Below are 26,778 nucleotides of genomic sequence, written 5' to 3'. Positions count from 1 at the left end.
TGTCGATACATGTTGTCGAACACCAGTAATGTTCATGATGCAACAATCTTTATATATATATATATATATATATATATATATATATATATATATATATAATTATAAAAATGTAGTTTTTGCTAATATATCTTACCAGTGACGTTGGGAGAAGAATTAAGGAAATTTATGTTGCAGATTATTTTACAGTCCCAATGAACTAATGTTAAATTTTGCTACATCAGCATAAAAAATAGATAACACAATGCCAGTGTCTAGTCATTTCTTTCTTATAGTATATTATTTTTCTTTGTGAGTGTATTTATGTCCTTTCAGGAATAGGTATGTTCTTGGCTGTGCTGGCATTATGTTATGCTGGTGGTTTGGAAAAATATCGAAAACAGCAGGTGCATTTTGTGCAAATAATTGCAAATAATTCTTACAGTGCATCGAACATGTCCGTATTTCATCAAGCTCCAGTGTTTGCTTTGCTTGGACTGAGCGAGGTTTGGACCAGTATATCAGGTAATTTAAGACTCGTTTACTGACAATTTTTTGTTGTATTTGTTTACTTGTTCAGATTTAGTGCATTATATATATATATATATATATATATATATATATATATATATATATATATATATATATATATATATATATATATATATTTCGGGAGTATATTTAACCAACTGTCCATTCGATCTTCTTCCACCAATGTCAGGTGGTAATTCTTTTGGCTGGACGATTTGGGATTTTTGGCTGGAATGACTCCTGTGATAAGAGAACACGTTAGTGAAGTAATGTGTACCAGTCCCGGTCTGGCGGAATTTTTATTCTTGGTGATTCTTGGTGGTGGCGCTGTAGTTAATCGCGTCATCAATACATTATTGTAGCAGTTTGCACCTGTTCGCATTATTTTGTATAAAAATGTCATCATTGTTGATGGAGACACAGGACATGTCTTCGAATGACAGAAGTGTTTCATTACCAGTTCAACAAAGTTCACAAGTTTATTTTTTGTTAAAAAAACTGATCACTTCTATTAACTCATTATGGGATTGCGAACGAAAATGAAGATTTACTTCCTTTCGAAATTGAAGAACTTTCAAAGTGCAAAACCAAGCACATCCGAAAACGAAGATTTCACAACGAAAGTGCTTCAATAAGCATTGACAATTTTCCGCTTTGCAAAAGCACATTATTAACACACTTATTTTGAAAGAATTTTACTTAGTTAAAAATTACTTCCAAGAGATATATTTGACTAACTTCATTAAATCATGAAAATTAACAGAGTAATGAGGCCACATTTTGAAACTAATGTATTGCTCATAATATACAGACATGACCTCTGAATTTGCCTGCGTTGGGATATTATACAAAATTGGATAGTAAATCTCCAGATAGCAGAGTGATTTATTTAGCGACTATAGCACAAAGCGTCAGTTCTGTTGTTGTATGCAATGACACGGCTAATATTCTGGAGGTCACGCAATTGAACTCCAATCTGGACGTCATGCACATCACCATGCATATTTCTGTGGTACTCAGAGAACGTCCACTACTCGTAATTGAAAACAAATAGCTTTTATTTGATCAAAACGAACGTCGATACGTAGACTTAAACATATGATTACTTTTGATGAGATGAAACGGATTTGTTCTTGCAGAAGACTGCATTTCGAATTGCAATTATAAGAAGAAAAATATTTAGAGACAATTCTAGGTATTCTTGAAATCTATTTTTGTAAGATGTGGATTCTTTGAAGTTTCTTAATTCTCCTCTTCTTATTTATCCTCTGCTTCTTTATCTTTACTCTTTATTTTAGTTCTGAAGTTATTGTTATTATTACTATTATTATTATTATTATTATTATTGTAGAACTTGAATTTGCATACACCCTGACTCCAGATAACATGCAAGGATTGACGATGGGCCTGAATTTAGTGACGGTCGGCTTAGGATCCTTCTACTCCATGATTATATCAGCCATCCTGCAGGACTTACATCTAGGTAGTCAAAAATTCCTCATTGACAAATTTAAAACACGTTTCATTGAGATCTTTAAACACTATATGCAGAGTGCGGTAAGCGCATTTCATCCATAATTTTTTGATGCAGATTTTATAACTTCTGTTACTTGTTCTCTTCTACTTTTGCTTGTTGCTGTCGATGTTTTCTACTCCTACCACTAGTACAACACCTACTACTATTCTACTCAAAACAACGGGCCTTCTCTTAATGAATTGGCAGTTAAATTTGTCAAATATATATGACGGGAACAATCACCGTCATCATCATCATTATTATCACTATGGCTGTGATCATTTTGAATTTATTTATTGTTACAGACTGGTACCCAATAGATCCTGGCGACAACGGCAATATGGAATATATATTCTTTCTTATTGCTGGAATATCATTCTTCTTTTTGGTGTTATATGTACTTGTGACCCGGTGTTGTTATACAGAGACTCACGACGGATCTCAAACACGGATTGATGAGTCGGCTAACAGATATGGAACTGAAGATATAGCGGATTGAAAGCACACCCCTTCTATCTACTTCCCTCTCTCTGTCTCTGTCTCTCTCTCTCTCTCTCTCTCTCTCTCTCACACACACACACGTGCACATACCCACACACGTATACTTTTGGTAATGGGATGCGCAGATCTTCGGCATTTAATGGAAATATTTATCATGACAGTTTTATATACTTTGCTTACAAGTTCTTCTCCACTAATAATACTATTAATAATAATAATAATAATAATAATAATAATAATAATAATAATAATATTATTATTATTATTATTATTATTAGTAGTAGTAGTAGTAGTAGTAGTAGGAGTAGCATTAGTAGTAGTTGCAGTAGTATTCCATTAAATCTACTTTGATCTTGTACTGAAAGCTCAGACAAGATTTGTTTCCCCTGAAATGTTCATCAGGAACAGGTTTTTGAAAAACACAAGTCTTAAGTTCACCAGGCACAGTAATTAAATTGTATAATGAAGATGTTTTTGGTGATAATGATGACTATGATCATCATCATGATAAGCCGACAGGCAATAACACTAACGACAATTTTGTTGGTCCTTGAACGACGACCATATTTAAAAACCGTTTTAGGGCGTGTCAGTCACAATTAAGTTTATTTTTTAAATATCTTTTTCTTCTTGCATGAGCAGAAAAGATTACATTGAATACAACAATTCTTTTTTAAAAAAAGCACATCAATTTATTAAAGAATTGCCTATATATCAGATTCACCCAGGAATGCCGAGTTCAAGCTGTTATGTGTTCAAAGAATACATAGGTCACAAATTTCAATCTGGCACTATAATTTCGATAAATATGCATGTGTTTGGACCACGCTTTTCCCTCACTTGTTAAAGAAAGATCTGAAGCCACCAAGAACGTAAGCATAAAAAAATATTATGAACTGAAAAGTTTGTTTTTCTGAAAGAAAACCTACCAGCATATTCTCCATCCAAGCAAACAGCTCATGCTCTTCCGATAATTCACTTTCCTGACCATCTTCCAGTCAAATTAGGAATTTCAAATTTTGACGTGCGAAGTTAAATTATTTGAACTCTTAAATTTAAATGAAATATTTTTTGGTTCAGACTGAGATAACATTTTTTAGACCTTTTACACCACAAAAATAGAATCAAGAAAACCAGAAGCCCTTTCCCTCTTCATGTTTACATTTGTTTTAAAGGATTTTACCGTCCTTTTGTTTCTGTGCAGTCCATGGTTGTTACATGTTTGGATCTTTACTTTTAGACCGCTCCGGTGGCCTAGCGGTTAGAGCGTCCGCCTCGGATGCGGGAGGTCGAGGGTTCGATCCCCGGCCGAGTCATACCAAAGACTTACAAAAATGTTACTAACAGCTGCCTCGCTTGGCGTTCAGCATTAAGAGGTTAGAGGCAGAACTGGTCGGCCTGTTGTCAGGATAATGTGCCTGGGTGGGACATCATGCTACATGTCTGCGGCATGATGCCACAGTGCTAGACATCATTATAAACTGCCACATGGCAGACATCGTAGCGATCTGACTGAAAAATTGTTAAAGCGACGTTAAAAATCCAAATCACAGCACATCACATCTTTGCTTTTAATTGACTTCATTTATGCAGTATTGTGCTGAGGTGAGGTTAAACGCTAATATAAACGTACATAACTCCTTTTTGATTTTGGAAGCAAGTTAGGAACCCATTTCCCCCTTCATGTTGACGATCATTTGGAAGGATTTGACTCTTGTGGATTGTTGTGCATACATACATACATACATACATACAGGCACACACACACACATGCATACATGCACACGGGCATTCACACATATATGCATATACATTTGTCATGTCGTAAGAAAGGTACATAACTATATTTTATTTTTGCTGCATGCAAGTTACATACAACTGAATTAACATATCAGTTGTAGGCAGTACGAATATATCTATCATTTATCTCGAATACACATAACAGTCCTTATCTGTATTATTTCAAAGCTAATGTTAATCATGTAACAATATATCACCGATGTATTGACAGTCATTAGCTGCATTGTGCAAATCTTTCAAGAAGGCCGCTCCAGTTAAATAGTGGTTAGAGCGTCCGCCTTGGATGCGAGAGGTCGTGGGTTCGATCCCCGGCCGAGTCATACCAAAGACTTATAAAAAATGGTACTAACAGCTGCCTCGCTTGGCACTCAGCAATACAATGTTAGTGTTACGACTGGTCGGCCTGGTGTCACGATAATGTGACTTGGTGGGACATCATGCTACATGTATACGGCATGGTGTCCCAGTGCTAGACATCACTATAAACTGCCCACTGCAAACATCGTAGCGATATGACTGAAAAATTGTTAAAACTACGTTAAAAATCCAAATCACACACACACACACACACACACACACACACACACACTTTCAAAAAGGTCAGTGCCATACTAATCTGAATGATGATAGTTTTAATATTTCTACAGACATATGGGGGTAGGTTGTAAAATGCGTCATTTCTAAAGATAATTATTTATGACTGTATGTATTAAGATATGTCATTTTATAAATGCTTGATTTGACCAGGTATTTTATCTTTTATTTTTTTAAATTTTCATTCTCTTGTTGTGTTTCAAGATGTTGTTTTATCCTGAATTTGTTTAATCAGATGTAATCACTGTTGCAGAGGAAATAATGTCAGTCAGTCAACCAGTCATCCATCTATCCATCCATCAATCCATCCATCCATCCATCCATCCATCTACACATACATACATACATACATACATACATGCTTATAGATACATACATACATACATACATACATACATACATACAGGCACACACACACATGCATACATGCACACGGGCATTCACACATATATGCATATACATTTGTCATGTCGTAAGAAAGGTACATAACTATATTTTATTTTTGCTGCATGCAAGTTACATACAACTGAATTAACATATCAGTTGTAGGCAGTACGAATATATCTATCATTTATCTCGAATACACTTAACACTCCTTATCTGTATTATTTCAAAGCTAATGTTAATCATGTAACAATATTCGTTCTCTTGTTGTGTTTCAAGATGTTGTTTTACCCTGAATTTGTTTAATCAGATGTAATCACTGTTGCAGAGGAAATAATGTCAGTCAGTCAACCAGTCATCCATCTATCTATCTATCCATCCATCAATCCATCCATCCATCCATCTACACATACATACATACATACATACATACATGCTTAGGGGTGATGTAGTGTGCATTACAACGGTGAATTTATAGTAACACGTTAGTTAGCATCACTACACGCATACATACATACATACATACATACATACATACATACATACATACATATATACATACATACATTGATTGCATCGTTACATACATACGCAAGCACACGCACACGCACACACATATACATACTTGTTAAAAGGACAACGATGTCAGAAAATGTATGCCTTTGTAGATGTTGACACTTTGTTATCCAATATCATACATTTTGCTAGTTCTGGTTGTTCATCTGGCTTAAACAAAGTAGCAGTAAAAGCAAACCATCAAGTTTGTAAAATTTAACAAACAATATATTTCCCTCGAATACAAAGTGAAAATTTCAAGAAACTTAGAGCATTGTGAATTAAATCACAAATAATCCTAATTTTTGTATCACAAGTTAAAAAGTGTAGGATATTCCGAATGAATTCTAAGTTTGGAATGTTCAAATGTACCAATAGTCTTGAATCGGTTGATTTGAAAACAGCCTTAGTGTATCAAAAATTATATAATCCAGAATAAATTGAATGCGTCATCAACGATCTGAAAATGGCGTTAATCTGAAAATGTTGTCAATGAGCACATTAGTAATTTTAATTAAAGATTTAAATAATGATTCTTCTCTAATTATATCTGACTACAATTAAAAGTGATTCCACGATACTAATATTAAAACATAAATGAATATTTTTGTTTATCAGACCCTTAAACAAAAATCTAAGAAACACTAACATAACCAGGATGTTCGCTCCTAGGACCTTCTTAGGTCAAAAGACCATGTCAGTATGTTTAGAACATTATCTTAAAGTACAACTCAGAACCATGTACAAAAGTTATCTATCTTAACATTTGCTTACAAATGACCATTAGTTTAAACTACAACCTACAGTCATGGAGAAACGTTAAACAAACAATATAGATATACATAAAATCTTTATCGAAAGAATGGATTAATAAGCCATTGTAATAATTATGTGCATTATCAGTAGGTTGTATTTATTTTTGGAAGTGTTGGCAAAAACATTCGATTTTTGCATGGATTTGTTTCTCAATTCTGTTTCAATGCGGTTATCTACTGCATTGCCACATCGAGAAAAAGAAGTTCCAAAATTTTACAATAAGTTTTAGGAGAGCGACCATTTACAGATTCAGATTGCACATTAATGAATGATGTCATGCAAGAATGAACAGATTTTATTTTTGTCTCCGTTAACACATGTCTTGTGCGTATTGATAAAATGGACATATCTGGGGTGGGCTTCATAAAACAACATGAGAGAACACTCAAACAGGCTTCAGAGCGTAACGTCAAGAAATGAAAAATTTACTGATTATGAATTTACTTGTGAGGATTTTGGCTGCTATTTGTGGGGTTTTCCTGCATTCAGGCGTCCGTTTTGTGCATTGGCAGTCTTACAGTCTATATCGGTGAGACACTGCTCCCTAATTTCGATTGTCACTTAATTTCGGTTTGCAGTCGAGACTAATCAGTGTCTGAATTCTTCATCATTTTCAGAAACAATTTTTTTTTTGTGTGGTAATAATGTGTGCCATTTGTCGTTTAGTGCAACTGTTATACAGTACTTTATGACTGACACGGTATATCGAATTGCAATGGGCCATATAAATTCAGTCACTGACAATTTTCATGATTCAAGTAGAAAACTAATTATAAAACAGTTAATGCTTGAAGCCTACTTTTTCCTGTTTGATGTTCCTTTTCTGCATTCTTGACGACGCCTTTTTCATTGATCGCAAAAATGTATACTCAAGGGCAAACAATCTTGACACGTTTTAATATATATTCATTCCAGTGGGCGGGGGGGGGGGGGGGAAATAATCATTAAATAGGCCTGACTTTTGAGAAAAGTTTTGAATAGCATACATAATAGCAGTTATGCTTCAACAGGGATAAAGGAAATATTTCCAACCGTGATATCGCAATTGTGGTGATACAATTTTTCTCACACTGATATATTTCAAAATCTCGCTATGAAATATATAATAATAAGATTCGACATTTTAAATATAAACCGTATTGCTTTGCCTCAAGTTTGAATCCGGTGGAAAATACAAATTTCCGCCTCTCTATTCCATTGGGTACTCAATTTAGTTTAAAAAAACTATCATGTCATCGGGATTTATATCAAATTCCTCATTCGTTAACTGTGCATTCCAGTTCACAGGGTACAACAACAATCAACAGCAATCAAACAAATTAGACTGCTCTGTATTATTTGCGCTTATTAAAAGAAATTCAAAATTATGATTATATAAAACAATGTCATTAAACTATGTAATTATGTAACTATTTATGCCGTTGAATTCGTTTATAAGGATTGACTGTTTGTTTCCCGTAAATTCAACGATGTATGAACCAAGAAACGCTGTGCAAACTTATGATGATCCGCGGATCATCCAGTATACACATCAATTTCAGCAGCAGAAGAGGTGAACAGACCACTTTTTTGAAGGGTCCAAATGCTGAAATAGGTCTTCGTAAAAAAAGTTTAAATACGCAAATAACTTTAAAAATCAAGGTGGTCTTACAAATCTGAGGCTTCTCTAATTAGTTTTTTTTTCTTTCTCGAACTGAAAAATCAGAGATAAGCGCGAATATATTACGAAATTGAACCAACCTGAGGTCGCACCTCCTCTGCTGCTGTAATTAAATCATTATTTGTTATAATAAATAAGGGTTCATCCAGAATCTTATACTGCTAGATTAGCTAGAGAGAGACTAGAAGCAATCAAAACATTTCTTCCTGTTCGTGATTCTGTTAGACAAAAATTGCAAGAACGTCAAGAAGCACGAGTTGAATTTGCAGAAGGCACAGAACAGTTATTTAAATCAGTTACAAAAGTTACTGAAAGAGTTGTAGAGGCTACTGAAGGTCTTCTTCCATCAGTAAGACAAACAGCTGAGCAAACTGAAAAGATAGTAAGAAGAACTAAACAACCGAAAAAGATTTTGCGAGATCTTTCAACTAAAATGGCTAATGCTCAACCTCCACCTTTCGGTGAAGAAATACTTGAAGGTATTGGTAAAGTTCGTGCTGAAATCGCCCACGTGAAGAAAAAACTTGCACCTAAACCTAAAGTAAGAAAGGGAAACATTGATATGATTAAAAAATTTAGGGAAGAATTTGTCGAAGATATTACAAATACTAAAAGTGAAGAATTACTTTAAAAAAATATTAATTCGTATGTTAAATAAATCTAGTATTATAAAACCTGGTTATAAGGGCGTATGTGATAATAATCTTATTAAATGGATACACCGTATATATAAAAAAACCAAAAAAAAACCCCCCAAAAAACAAAAACAAGTCAGATATGATGATTCAGAATACGGAGGTCTTGTTTAAAAAGTACAAAGACTTTATGAAGAGGCACTGGGACAAATAAATTACCAACAATCTTCTCCACCGCAGCAAGAAATAAAACGACAAAAACCTCCTCCACCACAGCAAGATCCATATCGACTTCCTACACCTCTGCAACAAATAGAAAAACAGCAAAGACCTCCTCCACCGCAGCAAGATCCTTGTGTCAATCTCAATCGCAACGAGTATCAGAACAAATGCAGTATATGATTGATGATATTAGAAAAGAAAAAGAGAGGATTTTGGCAAGAACCAGAGAAAAAAGAGCGAGACTAAGAAGACAAATTCCACCTGATGATCCTCCCGGCGCCACAAGACAGTGATTGGAAAGACCTGAAGAGAACGGAAGAGGACGACGAAGAGGAGATTCACCTGATGATCCTCCCGGCGCCACAAGACAGTCATTGGAAAGACCTGAAGAGAACGGAAGAGGACGACGAAGAGGAGATTCACCTGATGATTCTCCCGATAATACAGAGAGCATGGGAGGACATACTGATGATCATTTTCCTGATCGTTATTTTCCTGATCGTTATATTGCCGACACCACAGGAAGTGGTTTCCTGACTACATCAGGAAGTGGTCTTGTTGATTGTCCTAACAATGTTCTTTCTGACGTAGAACGACTGGAAATTCTCATAGGAGGAAAACGAGCAGGAAATAATTCTCCAGAAATCGTTAATGAAATATCTGATATTTGTCATAAATTATTCACTGGCGGTATTATGGCTCGCAGTATTTATCGTTCCCTTATTGATGAAATTGCTGATGATTGTTATAGAGATTAAGATCGCTGCGATTAAATAAATGAATAACAAGTAAGATGATTATACACACTGCTCAAGGTGGAACGATCATGGTCAGGGTAGTAAATTCACGACTGCCAACTTACAAAGCAATTTACGGAGATGGACTTGGTGATACTGTTATGTTTTTTTTTCTCAGAAGGATGGCTCCAAAAGCAATACCGATTGCAGGACAATTAGGAATACAATCTATTGAACTTGTTCGTGAACAAATTCCTGGCGCAATTGGTAATGTTGTCGGTAAAGCATTTTCGACAATCAGGGATAGACTAGTACGGTTAATGTGACGAAATCCACATCCAGTGAAACTGGCCAGCACTGAAGTTATACCCGCAAATGTCAGTACGATCAAGCTTCAAATAAAAAACTAGCAGAGTTGGCTGGTGTACCTATGTCAGAAAAAGAAAAAGAAAAAAATATAACCGCAAGTCTGATAGCAGGAGATGGAATTTCCCGAAGTGGTCTTCGTGTTAGACGACCATGATTTAGATCATGGAAATTATAATAAAATGTTCAAACGTGTATCCGACCCAGCATTTGACAGGGACGCACCGGTTCTAAAGGATGAATCTGTTCGTGATTATCAGTATTATTCTTATGATGCACGTGTACCTAACTCACGTGGAAGAATCGAATTACAAGTTCAGGATACAAGCAGATATTTCTTGCCCGCTGAGGTATTTATCGAGGTTGAAGGTAGACTTTTGAGAGCAAATGATACAGCATACGGAATTGGTGATCGAGTTGGTTTTGTTAGTGACGGCGTTATGGCGCTATTTAACAGCGCTATATGCATGATTGACGGAAAAAAATATTGAATCATGTCTTGAAAACGTCGACGTTGCCACGACGATACTTGGTCTTGCGCGATGTAGTGATGATTACTCAAGATCAGCTGGTCCAACAATGTTGGATCTCTTGAAACCACTCTTTCATTCCCGTTCATGCTGTGTTCGTCTGTCATTGTGTCACCGGTATTCCGCAATCTAGTTAGATAATCTTCTTCACCTTTTATAGCCTTGTCACTGCCATTATGTTTTTAATCATAATATCGTTTTAGTTCTCTATATTTTTTACCACCACATTGCACACACAACTGCGCTTTCCCTCTAATTCCAACACCATACTGTAAACACGGTTTGGGTCCTAGACTTCCATTACGAACACTTTGCAAATGATATCGGCAGAATTCGTTTACACAAGATAACCTGCATTTATCTCTTACTTGAGTCATCGTATATATATATATATATATATATATATATATATATATATATATATATATATATATATATATATATATATAATATTTCAATTTAAATGTTTGTCTTGATTATAATATGAACGAATTTGAGAGATCATCCAAGATCAAGCCTTCTAAAGATAAATTTGATCTTGATAGAATATCCCTGACTTACAAATAAAAACTCTGGTTGATCCGAAGAATTAAAGTTTGATTAATAAAATCCACGACGCCAAGAAAGAATTTCGCACAGATTACCCATCTCACCTATGGTCAGCGTTCAAAATCACCGATCGTGTTGATGCTACGATGAACGAAAACCGAAAGGCAACTATCATTAATTATCTCGACAATCGAAAATATTTTATCAGAATAAAATTTATTGTACTAGCAGAAACAGATAATTGGGTTATCCGTGACAAATATGACCCTGTCCTTCACAATGAAAAATTGCCATACTGAGTAAAAATTCCAAACCAGGAATGTTGACCGGTATTGACAAATCGTATTATGAAAGAGCGTATCTTGTAACAGCAGTTATTTATGGAATTTATCCGATAAATGAAAAACCCAGTGTAGATAATCTGAAGCCAATGAAATTTTGAAGACTGAATTGTGTAGCCGAACGAGTAACAGAACATTTTACCGTTTCGACTTGTGGAAAGGGCCTAACGGACAAAAGACGTAAAATAATAAACGAGTGGGGAGAAATAGTTAAAGACACCGGTTCGTCTATCAAAGATGTCGCTGAGTTAGGAAAATAACTAATATTCCCAATAATTGTAAAAACGGTAACTGGAGAGATTTTGTATCAATCAAAATATAAATCAAAAGAATCTTCGATTGAAATTATTGATGAGAATGCGCATGCGTGGACTAATGCACTAACAATATTTCTACAAAATCGAACTGTTAAATTTTACCGCGGAGACATGTTCGATTTTATTAACGAAATAAGTAAAATCGATCCTGTATCGGTATGGCTATTTCAGAGTTCTGAAAACGACGATGAATTGATTAGATCAGATGGAAGTATTTGTATCGAAGAAATAAGTAAGTTTGATCAGTTTGTACGACCTAATGGCGTTATTTATCGAACAGATTTTCTTCACACAAAATGAAAAATCTTGCGCTGCGATATACTGATGATACTGACGAGTTGCTGAGCAACTGTTTTACTGTTCCAGCAGTTGCAACTCATTTTGCCAGAGAGAAAAATTCGTGGAAACCAACTCGGTTTGCTTTTATTAATGATATTATATCGAGTTGTGTCGAGTACGGACACCTCGGATTGTGGAATAATAAATACGATTAATAAAAAGGTTATCTCGGTTGATATGGTCACGTGTTATCCTGGAAGTTTTCTTGGTATGGGAGAGTGTTCTATATATTTTAAAAGATTCGGTCATCCGACACACGAAATGACCAGAGTATCGATAAATGGACCATTGCAGGATTTTGACTTAACTGGATTCGCTTGTATCGAGTCATTCGAGTTTGGTAAAGATTTTCATCCAATTTATTATGTTTGGTTTGGCAAACATTTTTTAGAAAAAATGTGGGTACCAACAGTATTATTTCGATATATGCTTGATGTAAAAATACTGATATTTCTGACAATAAGCAAAGCAATTATATCATATCGTCCGCAGAAAGAAATTTGGTTACCACAACAAAAGAAATATTCAGATGATGCAAATCCTGGTACAGCCGATTATGAAAATAGAATTGCAAAAGATCTCGGCAGAAAAATATTCAACAAATTCACCCAAGGAGAATCATATGATCATAAACGACATTGTACAAGATTGATCAATGATGATGCTGAGTTAGATTTTATAATCGCTGTTACAACGAAGAAAAATACGTATATAAGTCGAGAAATAGCTTTGTTGCCAAATGGAACCAAATTAGGTACAATTGTGAGTTATATGGACGGTGAGTCACCGCAATTTACTTATTTATGATTGTCAATGCTCGCATACATTTCGATAAATCTGTTATCGATGATATATATAATTTCTAAGTTTGCCCTCAGAGTCGCTACGGATTCGTTTTATTTCAATAAAAAATATTCAGGATTGTTGGAAAATTTGGTTATCGGTAATTATGCATCATCATGGGGCGAATGGAGAATAAAACAAGAAAATATACTCGATTATTCTGAGTACGCTGATGTTGAAATCAGATATTTATTGCAAAAAAATATCAGACATTACAGTTATCATCTGCACCATCAGTGTATGTTCCCGTGACTAGACATAAAACAGTTTATCTTACTGAACGAGGAGGGTCTGGTAAAACAACTCGCGTGATTGAACTATTGTGGAATTTTGATATGATCGTTTTAACTCCTACATACAGACTTGCAAGAGAAATGAGAGAAAGAAATATTAAATCATGTACTTATCATGGCTTTTTTCGATACAAGGGTGACGCATGGACTCCTCATCGAATGGGAGAGAAATATATTCCAAAGATTATCGTCTGGGATGAAATATATACAGTGTCGTTAGAAACATTAAAAACATTTCTTGATTGGTTATTAACAAAAAATACTGCTGTCATAATGTGTGGCGATCATGGTCAACCACCACCTTTTGTTGGATTGTCTCCACACGGGTGGCTAAAGAATTTTGTGGATTATTACGAGGAGATAACTGATGATCACAGATCTCTTGATGTAGAATTAATGGCGTTTAAGAAATTATTCAGACTACAACCGAATAAAATTCAATGTGAAGTAATGCGTAAAATAATTTCAGAAACTTCCATGAACGACTTTCTGCAAACTTGGAGACCAAATGATTTGATAGTGGCAAGTAGAAAGATAGTTCTTGATACACTTCAACACCAGGTATTTGAAAAGCATAAAGAAAAGTTTTCGGATTTACGTGTACCGTTGTGTTATTGACCAGCTGATACACGACGACAGAATATCGACGTTGATATACCAGGATCGTCAGAAAAACAAAATCTTGTATTAAATGATATTGTTTTAGTGTATGTCAGTGTTGTTAAGGATGCGATGAAAATTAACAAATCTCCGTGGACACTGGGATACACAATGACAATTCACTCATATCAGGGGTTAACCATTTCTGATAATCGAGTCTGGATTGTCGATGATCGTATCGAATGGTCAAATTTAGTTTATCTCGCAGTATCTCAAGACAGAAAAATATCTCAGCTGCGGAGAATTGTCATAGACGCTACAGAAAGCATCAATGATGTCCTCGATTATAGTGATATAGTAAGAAAAAAAATTAGCTGGTTATAAACAAAGTGACAAAAAAACAAACACGACCTTGATCTAGATGTTGAATTTGTCATAGCGCTGAAACAACAGCAGAATAATATTTGTGCGAGCTGTAATTGTATGATGTTGTGGCAGTACTCGAGTAATAATCCAAGGCAATTTACCGTAGATAGAAAAGATAGTAGTCTTGGTCATACACGCGAAAATGTGATGCTGACCTGTCTTAAATGTAATCGGCGTCCAGGCGCTAGTGATCGCGGTGGTAATTGTGTATCTTCAAGAATTACTTGTAATTGTTCACGTGTAAGTCCGCGTTGAGGAGAAGCTGAATCTAATCTGTAGATTGCAGGTCTACCCGTGGATCTTACCACGTTAGAAATTATATGTATTGTAATACTCCAAATAGGATCAGTTGTTCTTTTTATACCACCTTCAAGTTCACCAGGTTCATAAAAATATCTTACAATAACATTACCTAATACTGGCTGCGCTGAAAATTCATGTCGTTTCATTGGTAGATTTTTTTTTTTTTGTAATTGCATTAATAGGTTTTATGTTGGTTGTTTGAGTAATTTCATTATTTAATGCGGCTATCACACTTGGTAATCTTGTAACCTATTCGCGAGATCTCGTATCCTGCATTATTTCTTTCGCATACTGATATCCAAATAACCGCTCAGCAAGTGTTCGATTAAATCGTCCAACAATTGCCTGATCACGACGAATTGCAGTATGTCCTTGTCGTATTCTGACATTATGTCGCTTCATCAACGATGATACTGCACCAAGAAATTCTTTGCCATGATCAAGCTGTAGTAAATGTGGCCATCGTAATGGTCCTCGTTGATAAATTAGTTCAAACGCAGATACAAATTCAGTCGCTGTTTTAGTTGATAATGATTCTGCCTCTTTATATCTACTTGCAACGTCAATGACAGTTAATGCGTATTTGTACGTTATTTGACGTGTCCCAATTTTAATAGTATCATGTGGTAAAAACAAGATATCTGCTTGATGAACTTCATTAAGAACGCTGACATCGAAATGTGCGTATTTAATTCGTTTCGGTGGTGGTAGCTAAATTTGCCATATTGCCTGTCATGCTAACCACGCTGCGGCTGCAGAACATGTGACATTTGCTGCATCAGCGAGTTTATTAATAGGTGCTCTACCTTTTCAATATCCCCTTGGGCTGTAATATATTGATTCCATTATAATAATTGGCTGATTAATTACCAGCTCCGAGTAATAATTTACCTTTCATAGAAAGATCTTACCAAACAAATAGATAATGATTCTTTTAAAGATTTTTTTTTTTTTATGGAATTTAACGAATGAATTAATTTCACATCTGCGATATGTCTATCTTGTAGGTTTTTACTTTTGTAAGCTACATCATGAACGTGACATGCTTTATCAACGTCGTTTATAGGATATTCACCATGTTTTGGTTGATCTTGGTTATCAAGTCGAAGTCAAGTCGGGTTCCAGGACCACACTAATTATATCCTGGAAGATGTTTTTATCCTGAGTATTTAGCCCAAGGAGTTCCTGGTAATTTTCCTAATGAAGTAGCGATATCACCACCAATTTTCCTTGACTTGTCAAGGGAAATAAATTTATATTTCTTTGTACAACATCACACACATTTACCTGTAAGTGCACGCCTTTTATTTTTTGCTATTATTGTTGCTAACATATTCGTAGGAGTATGTGCTCTACATCGAACACAATATAAATCCATATTACTTATTATATTCATATAACAAGAATGTCATTGATTTCTCAGCGACACGAAAGCAAGAACCAGTCAAACATCATCCAGCGCTACAAAATTCTATCAAAATGATAATAATAGGTCCATCTGGAAGTGGTAAGACGCAATTATTACTTAATTTGATAATGAGATAGCTCAGATGGGATAAGTTGTATTTAGTAGCTCCGTCAGTTGATGATCAGAGATGCTATGAAGTACTTAAAAATTTTAATGAAAATGCAAAATTGTTGGACGAAGATGGCGATGATATTATTGGTTTTATAACTGATATTGATGAAGCGCCGAGTGTTGATGATTTAGACGGATATATTAATAATTTAGTTGAATACGATGATGTGATGCTGGACAAATAAACAAATCCAGCTAGAATATTTTCTCGAGGAAGACATAAAAACACAGATGCAATTTATGTTACTCAGCGATACACACAAATACCAAAAGTGATCAGAGATAACTGTAATATATTAATTGTGTTTAGTGGAGTCGATACACATACGTTGCGAAATATTCATCAGACTTGGTGCAGCGTAGATATGGACATAATTGGATTTAAAAATTTCTTTTCTAAGGCACAGTCAACCCCACGCGGATTTATAACAATAAATTTGCATGATTCAATAACAAGATATCGTGTGGGTCTTGATAAAATATTTGGTTGAGAGATTGATATGATAATGAAAGATTACAGCAGCAGAGGAGGTACGACCTCAAGTTCGTTCAATTTCGTAAATTATTTGCGCTTATCTTTGATTTCTCAATTCGAGAAAAATATTAATAAACTGACCCGATTAGAGAAGCCACAGTGTAGTTAGACCACCTCGATTTTTAAAGTTATTTACGTCATTTAATCTTTTCTTTACGAAGACTTATTTCGGCATTTGGACCCTTCAAAAAAGTGGTCTGTTCATCTCTTCTGCTGCTATTTCCGGTTCATACTTCGTTGAATTAAAGAAAACAAACAACAAGAACCAGTCATTCCTCGCACAATAGCAAGCAGGATTAGGGCAAATCTTGCTATCTTGTACACGAATCAATCTTACATTCACTGCAAGAAATATTTAGCAAGATTAGGGCAAATCTAGCTATCTTGTATATGAATCAATATTACATTCACTGTACGAACACGCAGAAAAAATGCCTTGAAATGCAATATTTGTACTCAGATTATTCTGTAAATATTACAATAGTATTCACTATGTCTCTCTACCAAATTTAATGATTAATCTTCAAAACTTTGTCTTCGAATGATGTTATTTGGGTAGACATACCACGATAATAACATGGGTTAGTTAACTTAAGATGCACCTATTTAATGGAATGTATATTCCCCAGTGGGGTGTATCTAAATTTTCCCTTCAAATATATTTTGAGGAATCATAGACTCAGAAAACTGCCATTGAATGGACTTTAAATGCGAACCTGGCAAAGTGCCCCGTCAGTCCGCAAATGGTCTGTATTACACCCACATTCAGGATAAACCACACCTATTTTTTAGTTCACTGTAGAACATTAACTGAAAGATATTATATTGCTCTAAAATGATGCTTAAAGATAGTATACATTTACATTGCTACTAGAGACAGGCGCAGTGAAACGTTTAAAAGTTTCAAATTCTATTCTAATTAATGCAATATTTTGTTTGTCAAGTAACAACTGGAGTTGTTTTATACTTTTGTCTGTAAATTATCCGGCAGAATACCAGGTGATAGATATCAGTAAATATATAACTCAATTCTACGCGGGCAGAGGTGAGATGTCAGTGATTTGTAAAGGCGAGCGAGCGCCTTAGACCGCTCAGCCACCCGGGGTCCTGTACACTTCTGAACGCAGCCCTTGTTGGGGCATTACCACGTTAAAAACAAATACAGTATATTCCACGATCAGCGAAGGCTTAGAGTAAAGATTAATGGGTTTACAATCTTGTATTCTGTAGATACCAGTGTCGCATAGCACATTCTATTAATTCTGTCAGGTTTCCAGTTCTTTACAATGACGGTCCGCGTAATCATGTTCTTCATTGCATGTGTTCATGTGTAAAGTCGCACAACTCTTGCAATAGTATAAATGTTTAAAAAAAATAGTAATTGTTGAGATGTGATTTTATGGCATGTCGTTTAGTCAAAAACAATGTCGATACGTTCATGAAAGAAGGAAGATAAGTAAGACAATCATGTCTGTAGGTGTCTTCACGGTGCAGTCAATCAAATAGCTTTCTAAATATTTAAATGATACATTTACAGAGAGACTGAAATAGTCAAAGAATTTGCATTCTAAATATCCGAGGACAGACGTTTAATGATATTAATATATAAATCGTTTTGAAAGGCTTGAGGAAATTACCATATTACTAGTAGAAACGTTATACTCATCACGTAACAATGCCATCAATTCAAATGATTATTACTATTATGTTTAGGGTTTCACGGAACATTCTTATCTATATATATTTGAAGACTTGCATTAACATTATGCTAAAAACGACGCGCTAATGTTGTGCGGCATGATTTGATGGAATTTAGAAATGTATGTATGAAAAGTCACTAAATAGATCCTGCAAGTTGTGATAGTGATTCGAGATAAGCACATTTTGAAATATATCATGTGCGAAATAAGAACTGTTGACGTAATATGACATGTTTTTGATGATTGAGAATGGCGAACTGTTGACATAATGAGACATGTTGTGATGACTTAGGTTACTGCGTGGAGAGGCAGTGGGTAGGTGTGACAATTAGGGTCATAACTCCGCTTAATGTTGAAGCAGATTGCTGAGAATCAAAACCAACCAAGTTATCCTCAGTATTAAGTTATATGCTAGATTTGGAAGCGTGGTGAGGAACGGATAATAGTTGTGTCTAATAATGGGTCATAACTCCCCTTAAAGATGATGTAACAAGCTGGATATTTAAGTCAGAAACACTAACAACTAGCTTAGCAGAAGTCCAAGCAATATCAAGCTGCCTAATAAATTCGACTGAAACCCAATAATATTTCAATGATATTATGTTCAGAAAGTAATCGGATCGGCCTGATCATTATGGGCTGTAAGTCTGCTAACTGATGACGTAGAGCAATGACTATATAACTTAGCCAAGTTGTACAATAAATATCAAGTTTAATACCTAATTCAGTTGAAAGGTTTTAATTAAGTAGAGAGTTTGAAATGTTAGATTAAATATAGATATTTTTTGTGCTGGAACGAGTAGGTTGGTCTAGTAAATAGGGCCGTAACTCCCCTATATGAGCGAACATGAACGCTGAGAATCAAATACAAATATGGTTTCATAAATGCAAACTGCCTATCACATTTGGCACAACACCATAATGCTTAAGGGAGTTATAATGCGGAACTGAAACTGCCACGAATTGAAGGAAGGACTGGCTCAGTTTAATATCCTCAGTTTTCTAAGGAAGGAAGGACTCACCCAATTTAACATAGCTTTCTATGGAAAGTGTGTCACAATAAATGCATGTGTATTAATAGGTATCGATGATGTGGCCTAATGGTTAGTACACTGGTTACGGGACTCCGTGGAATTAGGTTTTTTCCGTTGGTAGGAAGAATCAGTGTTTCCAAACGCCTGCATTAACATCATCATCCGTCAGATACAAAAGTTTAATGACTGTCTCGTTTGCATCTAGAGTCATATCCAGAATAAGAAAGGATCTCTTGAATGATATTCAAAAAAGAGTAGGTGTATGTTACAGCCTAGAATGATCGCCCCATCATATATATTTTTAATTTGGCACCAATACTATCTGATACAAATTTACTTGCATAGGAGAACTGTGTTTGTTTATAAAATCATTATTTCTGAACAAATTAGTGTTGAGCGCAGTATTATATGTTTCGCCCCAGAATCTTTTTTCGAAATTACAAGTTACAGTTCTTGGTGTGTATACTTAACCACTTCTATAATGATGACTTCCACGAATAACCACTGAACACACTGAAGGAAGCTGCTAACCATTTGACTACATTACACGGGTAAGAGGCATTTCCGGAACAGCAACGCAATGAATCACGCAGTGCAGCGGTTATAATGGCTGATGAAGACAGCCACCGCACCTTTGGATTGCCGTCCTAAAGCCATTGTAATGGCTATTACTAAAAAATATGCCTCTTCTTCTACGGGTTTCTATTTTGGCTCAGAAACCCGATTCAATTGAACCGTTCAAAATTTAGCTCTTACAGACTAATATTGACAGAAATTAATTATAGTCGCTTCGACTGCTTTTGAGGAAGATCGTATTTGAATGTTATATACGCTTAGTAAGATCGTATTAGAAATGTTATTTACGCTTAGTATACTAATTTCAAAAGTATTGGACAAATAGGAAAATTGTAAACCTCAGATTAAATGTGACTCTAATTAGGATTGTGGCAAACACAGAATTGGCAATAGGGAATACCCATTAGTACAGCTGGGTTAAATTTGACAGATAAGGAATTTCAGGTAGTACCAACTGTGGGTGTGCCTCCCTCCCCGGGTACCTTTCCTCCCGACCATAATGAAGAAGTGTGAAGTGAACACATAAAAGAGGGGTTGTAGTTTCACTATTCATACACCTCCGACTAATCAAAAATCTTGTTTACAAGAATAAACTGGTCATAAATGTTCAACCAAGCGAAAGCTACATTAATTGTAAGTTTGACTGGTTGATTGAATCGTGCCATTCAACACTGAATAGTTAGCGATGGCTAGCAATATCTCAGAAATGTTGCAGAAGCTGCATGGGATCAGCAGTTGTTTGGTAAAACAAATCTTCCCTGTCTCATACGAGTACACTCCAAATCTCAATTCGGCACAAGTTTTAGAAATCAAACATCCGCTAAGACTGATCAGAAATCCTTAACTCGTCATACGTGCACTTATGTTAAAAGGAAAGGACAGTCATTTTTTTATTGTTACAGGTTGAGAAAGAAGCAACAAAATAAAGCCAGAGATTTTCCAAATGCTCCTATTTCGAAGCAATCATCTTTACGGTTTTTGTAAGCAATACATTGATGGGTAAAACAAACCCCAGTTTGATTCTATTATGGAGAACTATGAACCATTAAATCCAGAAGGTTTTACACAACTTATGAGTGATTATGCCACGCCTATTCCTATTAAAATTTTAAAGGATACAGGAGCTTCTGCATAGCTGCCAACCCTCACGATTTTTTGAATTTTAAGACTTTTTCAGCGATTCACGGATTAACGCCGCAAGCAAAAAATTCACGAATTCTCCAATTCTCAATTATTTTAAAAATCTTTAATAAAATAATTTATTTCCCGTTAAGGGCTAGTCATGATATTGGCAGTTGCTGCTGGTTGCAATATTAGTAGAACTACAGCCGATTGGTACAGTTGGCCTGGTAGCAAGCATTTTAGCCTATTTTAATCTATATGTATAAGAGTAGTTTTACAAATGCTTTTGAGAGAAACTGGCCCAAACGGAATTTTGCTCCGCGCATGCGTCACCAACACATTACCGTTCGGCATCGCATGTAAGGGCCTGGGCATGTAAGATCTTGAAAGTTTAATTTGGAATATACCAAAAATTGGCCGTACATTATGCCATTAAACATTGATATACATCATGCTTTTTGTACACAGTGTGCCAAAAATTATAGTATTGGACATGGTGGCAGAAACAATGTGAGGAAGCACATCGGTTGCAAAAACACGTAGACGTTGGGAAAATTAAGAATTCGCGGATTTCAGCTCTGGAATATTTTAAGCAATCGACGGAAGACCTGCAAGCTACCAATGCTGAAGCATTATTTGTGAATTTTCTTGTTGAACACAATCTATCTTTATCAGCTGGACACCATGCTAAACATTTGTTCCGACAAATGCTCCCGGACTCGAAGATCGCTTTCAAATTTTCCTGTGGAACTTGGAAGAACCAAAAGTGCTGCAGCTCCTGTGCATTCATCACAGCAACAGAGACAGTGAAATAGTATTTTCTCGAGTGAGGAAAGATAAGACAGACTTTAGGGCCACCTTAGGTGCAGAAAATTTGTCAGCAATTTTAGTCAGCAAGATCAACCAGCAGGCAAGAAGTCTGGACTGTTTTGAAAACAAATTTACGATCAAACAGTTGAGGAAGTTCAGGTCTGCCACAGTATCATGTCTTGATAAATAATCACAAGAACAAGTGAAGTTTATGAATACGATAATAAATAGAAATGCAGATATGCAGTGTTTTAGTTTTGTATTGCGATCTTGATATAGTGTAGTATTGACGGTCAGAGTGGATGGAGTTATTGTCGTGGTATTTTTCACTAATTCATGTCCAAATTTACTAATTTTAATCCCTAATTTCACTAATTGCGAGCCTGGAAGGTTGGCAGCTATGCTTCTGAGACTCTAGTATCACCTACTTTGCCTTTGTCTGAGAAGCACTGTTGCTGTGAAAGTGTTCCTATTCAGGGTGTAGGTTGCGGCTTCCTTACTGTTTCTTTCCATGGCGTAAATGTAACATCACAGTTAGTTTCGGGACTCGCGACTGTTTGAGTATTGAGTTCTTAGCATAAAGAGGGTATTCGTACCACGCAATGACCCAGACTAGGAAAAATTGTATTTAATCCTCTAACAACTGTTAAACATTGTTTTTCTCAAAATATTGTTGCTTTAATACACCTCAGCATAACTCTGTCTACAAATTATTGTTACTGCAATGGACACCAAAGTGCTAATATTCTCATGGGAAGATCCGAGCAAACACTGCTTAACGAGACACCCTATAGACCTCGCAGCTGGCATAGATTCACTGACGACACAGAATCGAAATGAATCGTATCGGGCAACAGTTTCAAATATTTTTTAAAATTCTCCAGTATCTTCTATTCTCAGATTCAATTTACGTCGTAGTCATAAAACGGTCCATGATATTTTCGGATACTCAGTCTACCCTCCTAGAATGGAACATTTAATCTGACCTATATTCTTAACCTACTGAATTTTACCAGTATCTACTCCCACCAATCGCCACCCTCAGCACGTAATAACAATCTACCTTTCGGTATATGCGTTCGTACCAAACGCAAACGCGCTTATCCCACTACCTTTCAAAACAGCCTCACAGAGCTCAAGAGACACATTAGAAGGGGTGGACACATATGGAGCTTTGTTGAGGAATTTATTAACGAAACTAGACTGAGTAGCCTCCTGAAATATAAAACCATGAAATCCTGCAAGAGTGTCCCTTTTCTATAATCTTCCACCCCAATGCACAAAACCTAAAACAGATAATTCGAAAGCATTGGCACAATATTGAATCGTTCGAACCTCTGAGGAATATATTTCAAGTTTCTATGGATGCCTACCGTATACCTAAACATTTCAAGGACCATCTGTTACGTGCCAAGGTAACTTCGAAGAAAACCACAGATTCTTTCACGTACCGCTGCTGAGATAAGCTTTGCCTAATTTGCAAAGATATGATCGAGATCGCACTTTTCAGAAGTGCGACAAAAGGAGCTAACTTGCACGATCAGTCAAAAGTTAGGATGATGAGCCAAAAATGGAAATTTATAATCGGTCATGCAAGATCGGTGCGATTCAATATGTAGGCTAAATCATTTTTAAGAAAGCAAACGAATCATCACGCAGCAAAATCAAACCGAAAATCGCCAACCATTACAACTCGAGTCGACATTTAGACGAGTCTCTAGAGATGATACTAGCTAAATTAAACCTGGTTTGGACCGACATGGAACGCACATGTAACAAACAATACTGGATACTACACTTAAAAATACTCATAGGGAGTCCGGCCTAAATGAACAATTATATCCTTACATTGTACTCTTAACAAAGTACAACCAGTCATCATTTTTGCACCCATAGGCAATATTACGACAATATTTACCCATATAATTGCATTTATTACTATCATTATTATTATTACTAGTAATAGTAGTAGTAGTAGTAGCAGTAGTAGTATAGATCTTTCTATTATCGCGCTACACCAGTCTCTGGATATATTTCGTTTAGAACCTCCATGCATAACTCTAAGGAGATATAATTAATTTAGGAAATATTGTGATAACATTGCTTTTCGTCAGGGTGTATTTCCGTTCGTTTTTTGTTCACAACATGGAATACATTCAAAGCATGTTGATATTCTATGTGATACACATAGCAACCTGTTTGTTTAGTATTGTTACACAACTTTTAAGTTTTATATATATTGTTCTAAACTCACCAGTATTTCTAACACGTAAAGTTTCTCAGATTTTGTCTTTAGCGTTTGTTTTGTAAATTTAAGAGATTTATTTCCCTGACGAAGAATTTGTTTAACTCGAATATCAATCCGTTCAAAATTTATTAAGGTACAAATTTCATCCAGTAATTTCTTTAAATAATTTAACGCTAAAGATAAATACTTCAAATTAATTAATTGTCCAATTTTAGGTGGAAGCTTGTTTATGATTTCCAGCTAAGTTTAGAAAATAGTAATCTCTTTAAATTACAAATTGCATCGGGTAGTATTCTTTACTTTTTATCACCAGATATAATTCTGTAAGATTTCTTAAATTAATGTCTTTATCATTCGTATCCTATTATTTGAAAACCTTAAGTCTCTAACTTTCTCAGTAATTTTATTTACTCTGGTAAATTGTTTAGCTCTTTTCTACAAGACACTAAACTTTTGCTTTATACATTATGTTTATCTTTATTCTTAATATATTTATTTGTCTTTCTTTGCATATTATCCGGTTTTATTAACTAATTTAAACAATTCTTATACATAGCATTAAGTTATAACTTGATTTGTATACACTGAATAGACGGAAACTATTGCATAATAGTGCTAACGACCGTTCCACATGGCGCCTAGCTGTCAGACAGGGCGTTCAAAAAGCCGAGGAAGACATAAACATAAAGCAAGCTGAAAAGAGAGCTAGAAAGAAGGAGATGCAAAAGCTTACTCTGGAGCTACACCATCGTCTCCCGTAGACGGACGGATGCCAAGATTGTATAATATCTGTGTCAATGCAATCACTTTAACATCTTTCTTGATTTTCATAATATTTTTCATGAATGAGAAATCAGGGTTCCTTGCTGCCTGTTTGCAATTCTGTTCGCAAGTTAACAGCTGTATTGTTACGTACATTTTGTCTAATGATATTATTTTTTAAAAAATTATGCCTGATTGATCGATCTTCAGTAGTCTCGTACAACGAGTAAATAAGATGAGATTTCTAAAAATTATTTTTCTGGTTGCTTGACTTACTTGTTTATATATATATATATATGTATATATATATATATATATATATATATATATATATATATATATATATATATATATAATCAAAATGAAAACAAGAGCTATTTATTATCAATAGGTTTCAATTTTGATTTGAAATATCTTAGATAATATCTTTTTTCATTATTATGATCATCTGTCGAAATATGATATATAAATATCCATCTTTATTAACTTTTTGAAATTATCAGCTGAAATAACTTCTTGAATTATATTTATATTAACATCTAAAATAACTTTCATAATTTCTTCTTGAAAGTAACATCTAAAATAACATCCAAGATTTTTTTCTTGAAATTAACATCTGAAATAACTTCCTGAATTAATTTTGCTTTAACATCTAAATTAACATCCATGATTGCTTCTTGAAGTTAGCATCTAAAAAGACACACTGAATTCCTTTTTCTGTAATTATTATCTAAAAACATCCTGAATTACGTTTTGAAATTCACATGTGACATAAGATCCTGATTAACTTTTTATTAAAAGTAAGAAATATAGTAACATGTTGAATTATATTAAAAAATAAAATTTATAAAAGAAAACAGATTTTTTTTAAAGATGCATAGTTTATAAAATATGCATTGTAACTCTTGCAGAAACATAGTTTCCCCTACTATTTAAATATATTGTATCTCCTTTGAGCCTGACTTCCCCCATAGCGAAAGAAAAAAAAATGGAATTCAGTCTTATGGTGACCTGTATCTTAAATATAGATGCTGAGCGACATATAAATTTTCCGTGCAGAAGCTACATGTTTCCGTGCACCATTTATTTATTCCCGTGATCCAGTTGTTAATTTGAGAATGATCATTCTACGAGCGATTCGTTAATTGGCGCGCAAAAGTTATTATTTCTTGCCCATATGATAAAAAGAAAATTGATGGTATATACAAACGAAGTCAATGTCAAAGTAATTTATAATGAACCTAGATACCAGTACTCATTGAGACTGATGACTGCCGCACTGCTAGTAAAACATATTCGGAGTTTCCATTACATTCCATATTGCTTCCATTTATTTGTGCTGCTTTTATCATGCTTTTAAATTAGTGTGCTTTCAGCAGGAGTGGGTATCAAAAGCATTTAGACTGTTAATATATAAACCGTCTGATCATGCCCAATCTCAAGCAAAAGCCACCATCACCTGTTCAGTTACAGAGAGTAATTATCATTGTTGTTAAGAAATAACACTGTCTACTTATGCGAAATTTCAAATACTCAATGTCAATAAAGATATAACACTGTCTACACAATAGAATTTTC

At 35.0% G+C, this 26,778-nt stretch overlaps 1 protein-coding gene across 4 annotated transcripts in view; it reads left to right on the top strand.

Annotated features, from left to right (window-relative positions):
• LOC149802749 (solute carrier family 15 member 4-like) overlaps positions 1 to 25,398 on the top strand; it is an 87,573-nt gene extending 62,175 nt beyond the window's left edge. For 3 of the 4 annotated variants that reach the window (XM_089952170.1, XM_089952168.1, XM_089952171.1), the window contains 3 exons: positions 313 to 501; positions 1,859 to 1,990; positions 2,329 to 5,067. In XM_089952170.1, coding sequence (XP_089808296.1) covers positions 313 to 501; positions 1,859 to 1,990; positions 2,329 to 2,522 — 515 coding nt within the window. In that variant the 3' untranslated portion in view covers positions 2,523 to 5,067. Of the gene's footprint in view, positions 1 to 312; positions 502 to 1,858; positions 1,991 to 2,328; positions 5,068 to 25,030 lie in introns of those variants that run through there. The other variant, XM_089952169.1, reaches the window with a different exon arrangement.
• Positions 25,399 to 26,778: the final 1,380 nt, after the last annotated feature.

This window comes from Sinohyriopsis cumingii, chromosome 3, assembly GCF_028554795.1.
Source record: "Sinohyriopsis cumingii isolate HCF-2022 chromosome 3, ASM2855479v2, whole genome shotgun sequence".
Taxonomy (NCBI): domain Eukaryota; kingdom Metazoa; phylum Mollusca; class Bivalvia; order Unionida; family Unionidae; genus Sinohyriopsis; species Sinohyriopsis cumingii.
Note: the sequence above shows the minus strand (reverse complement) of the source record. Positions and strands in the feature narration are given on the sequence as shown.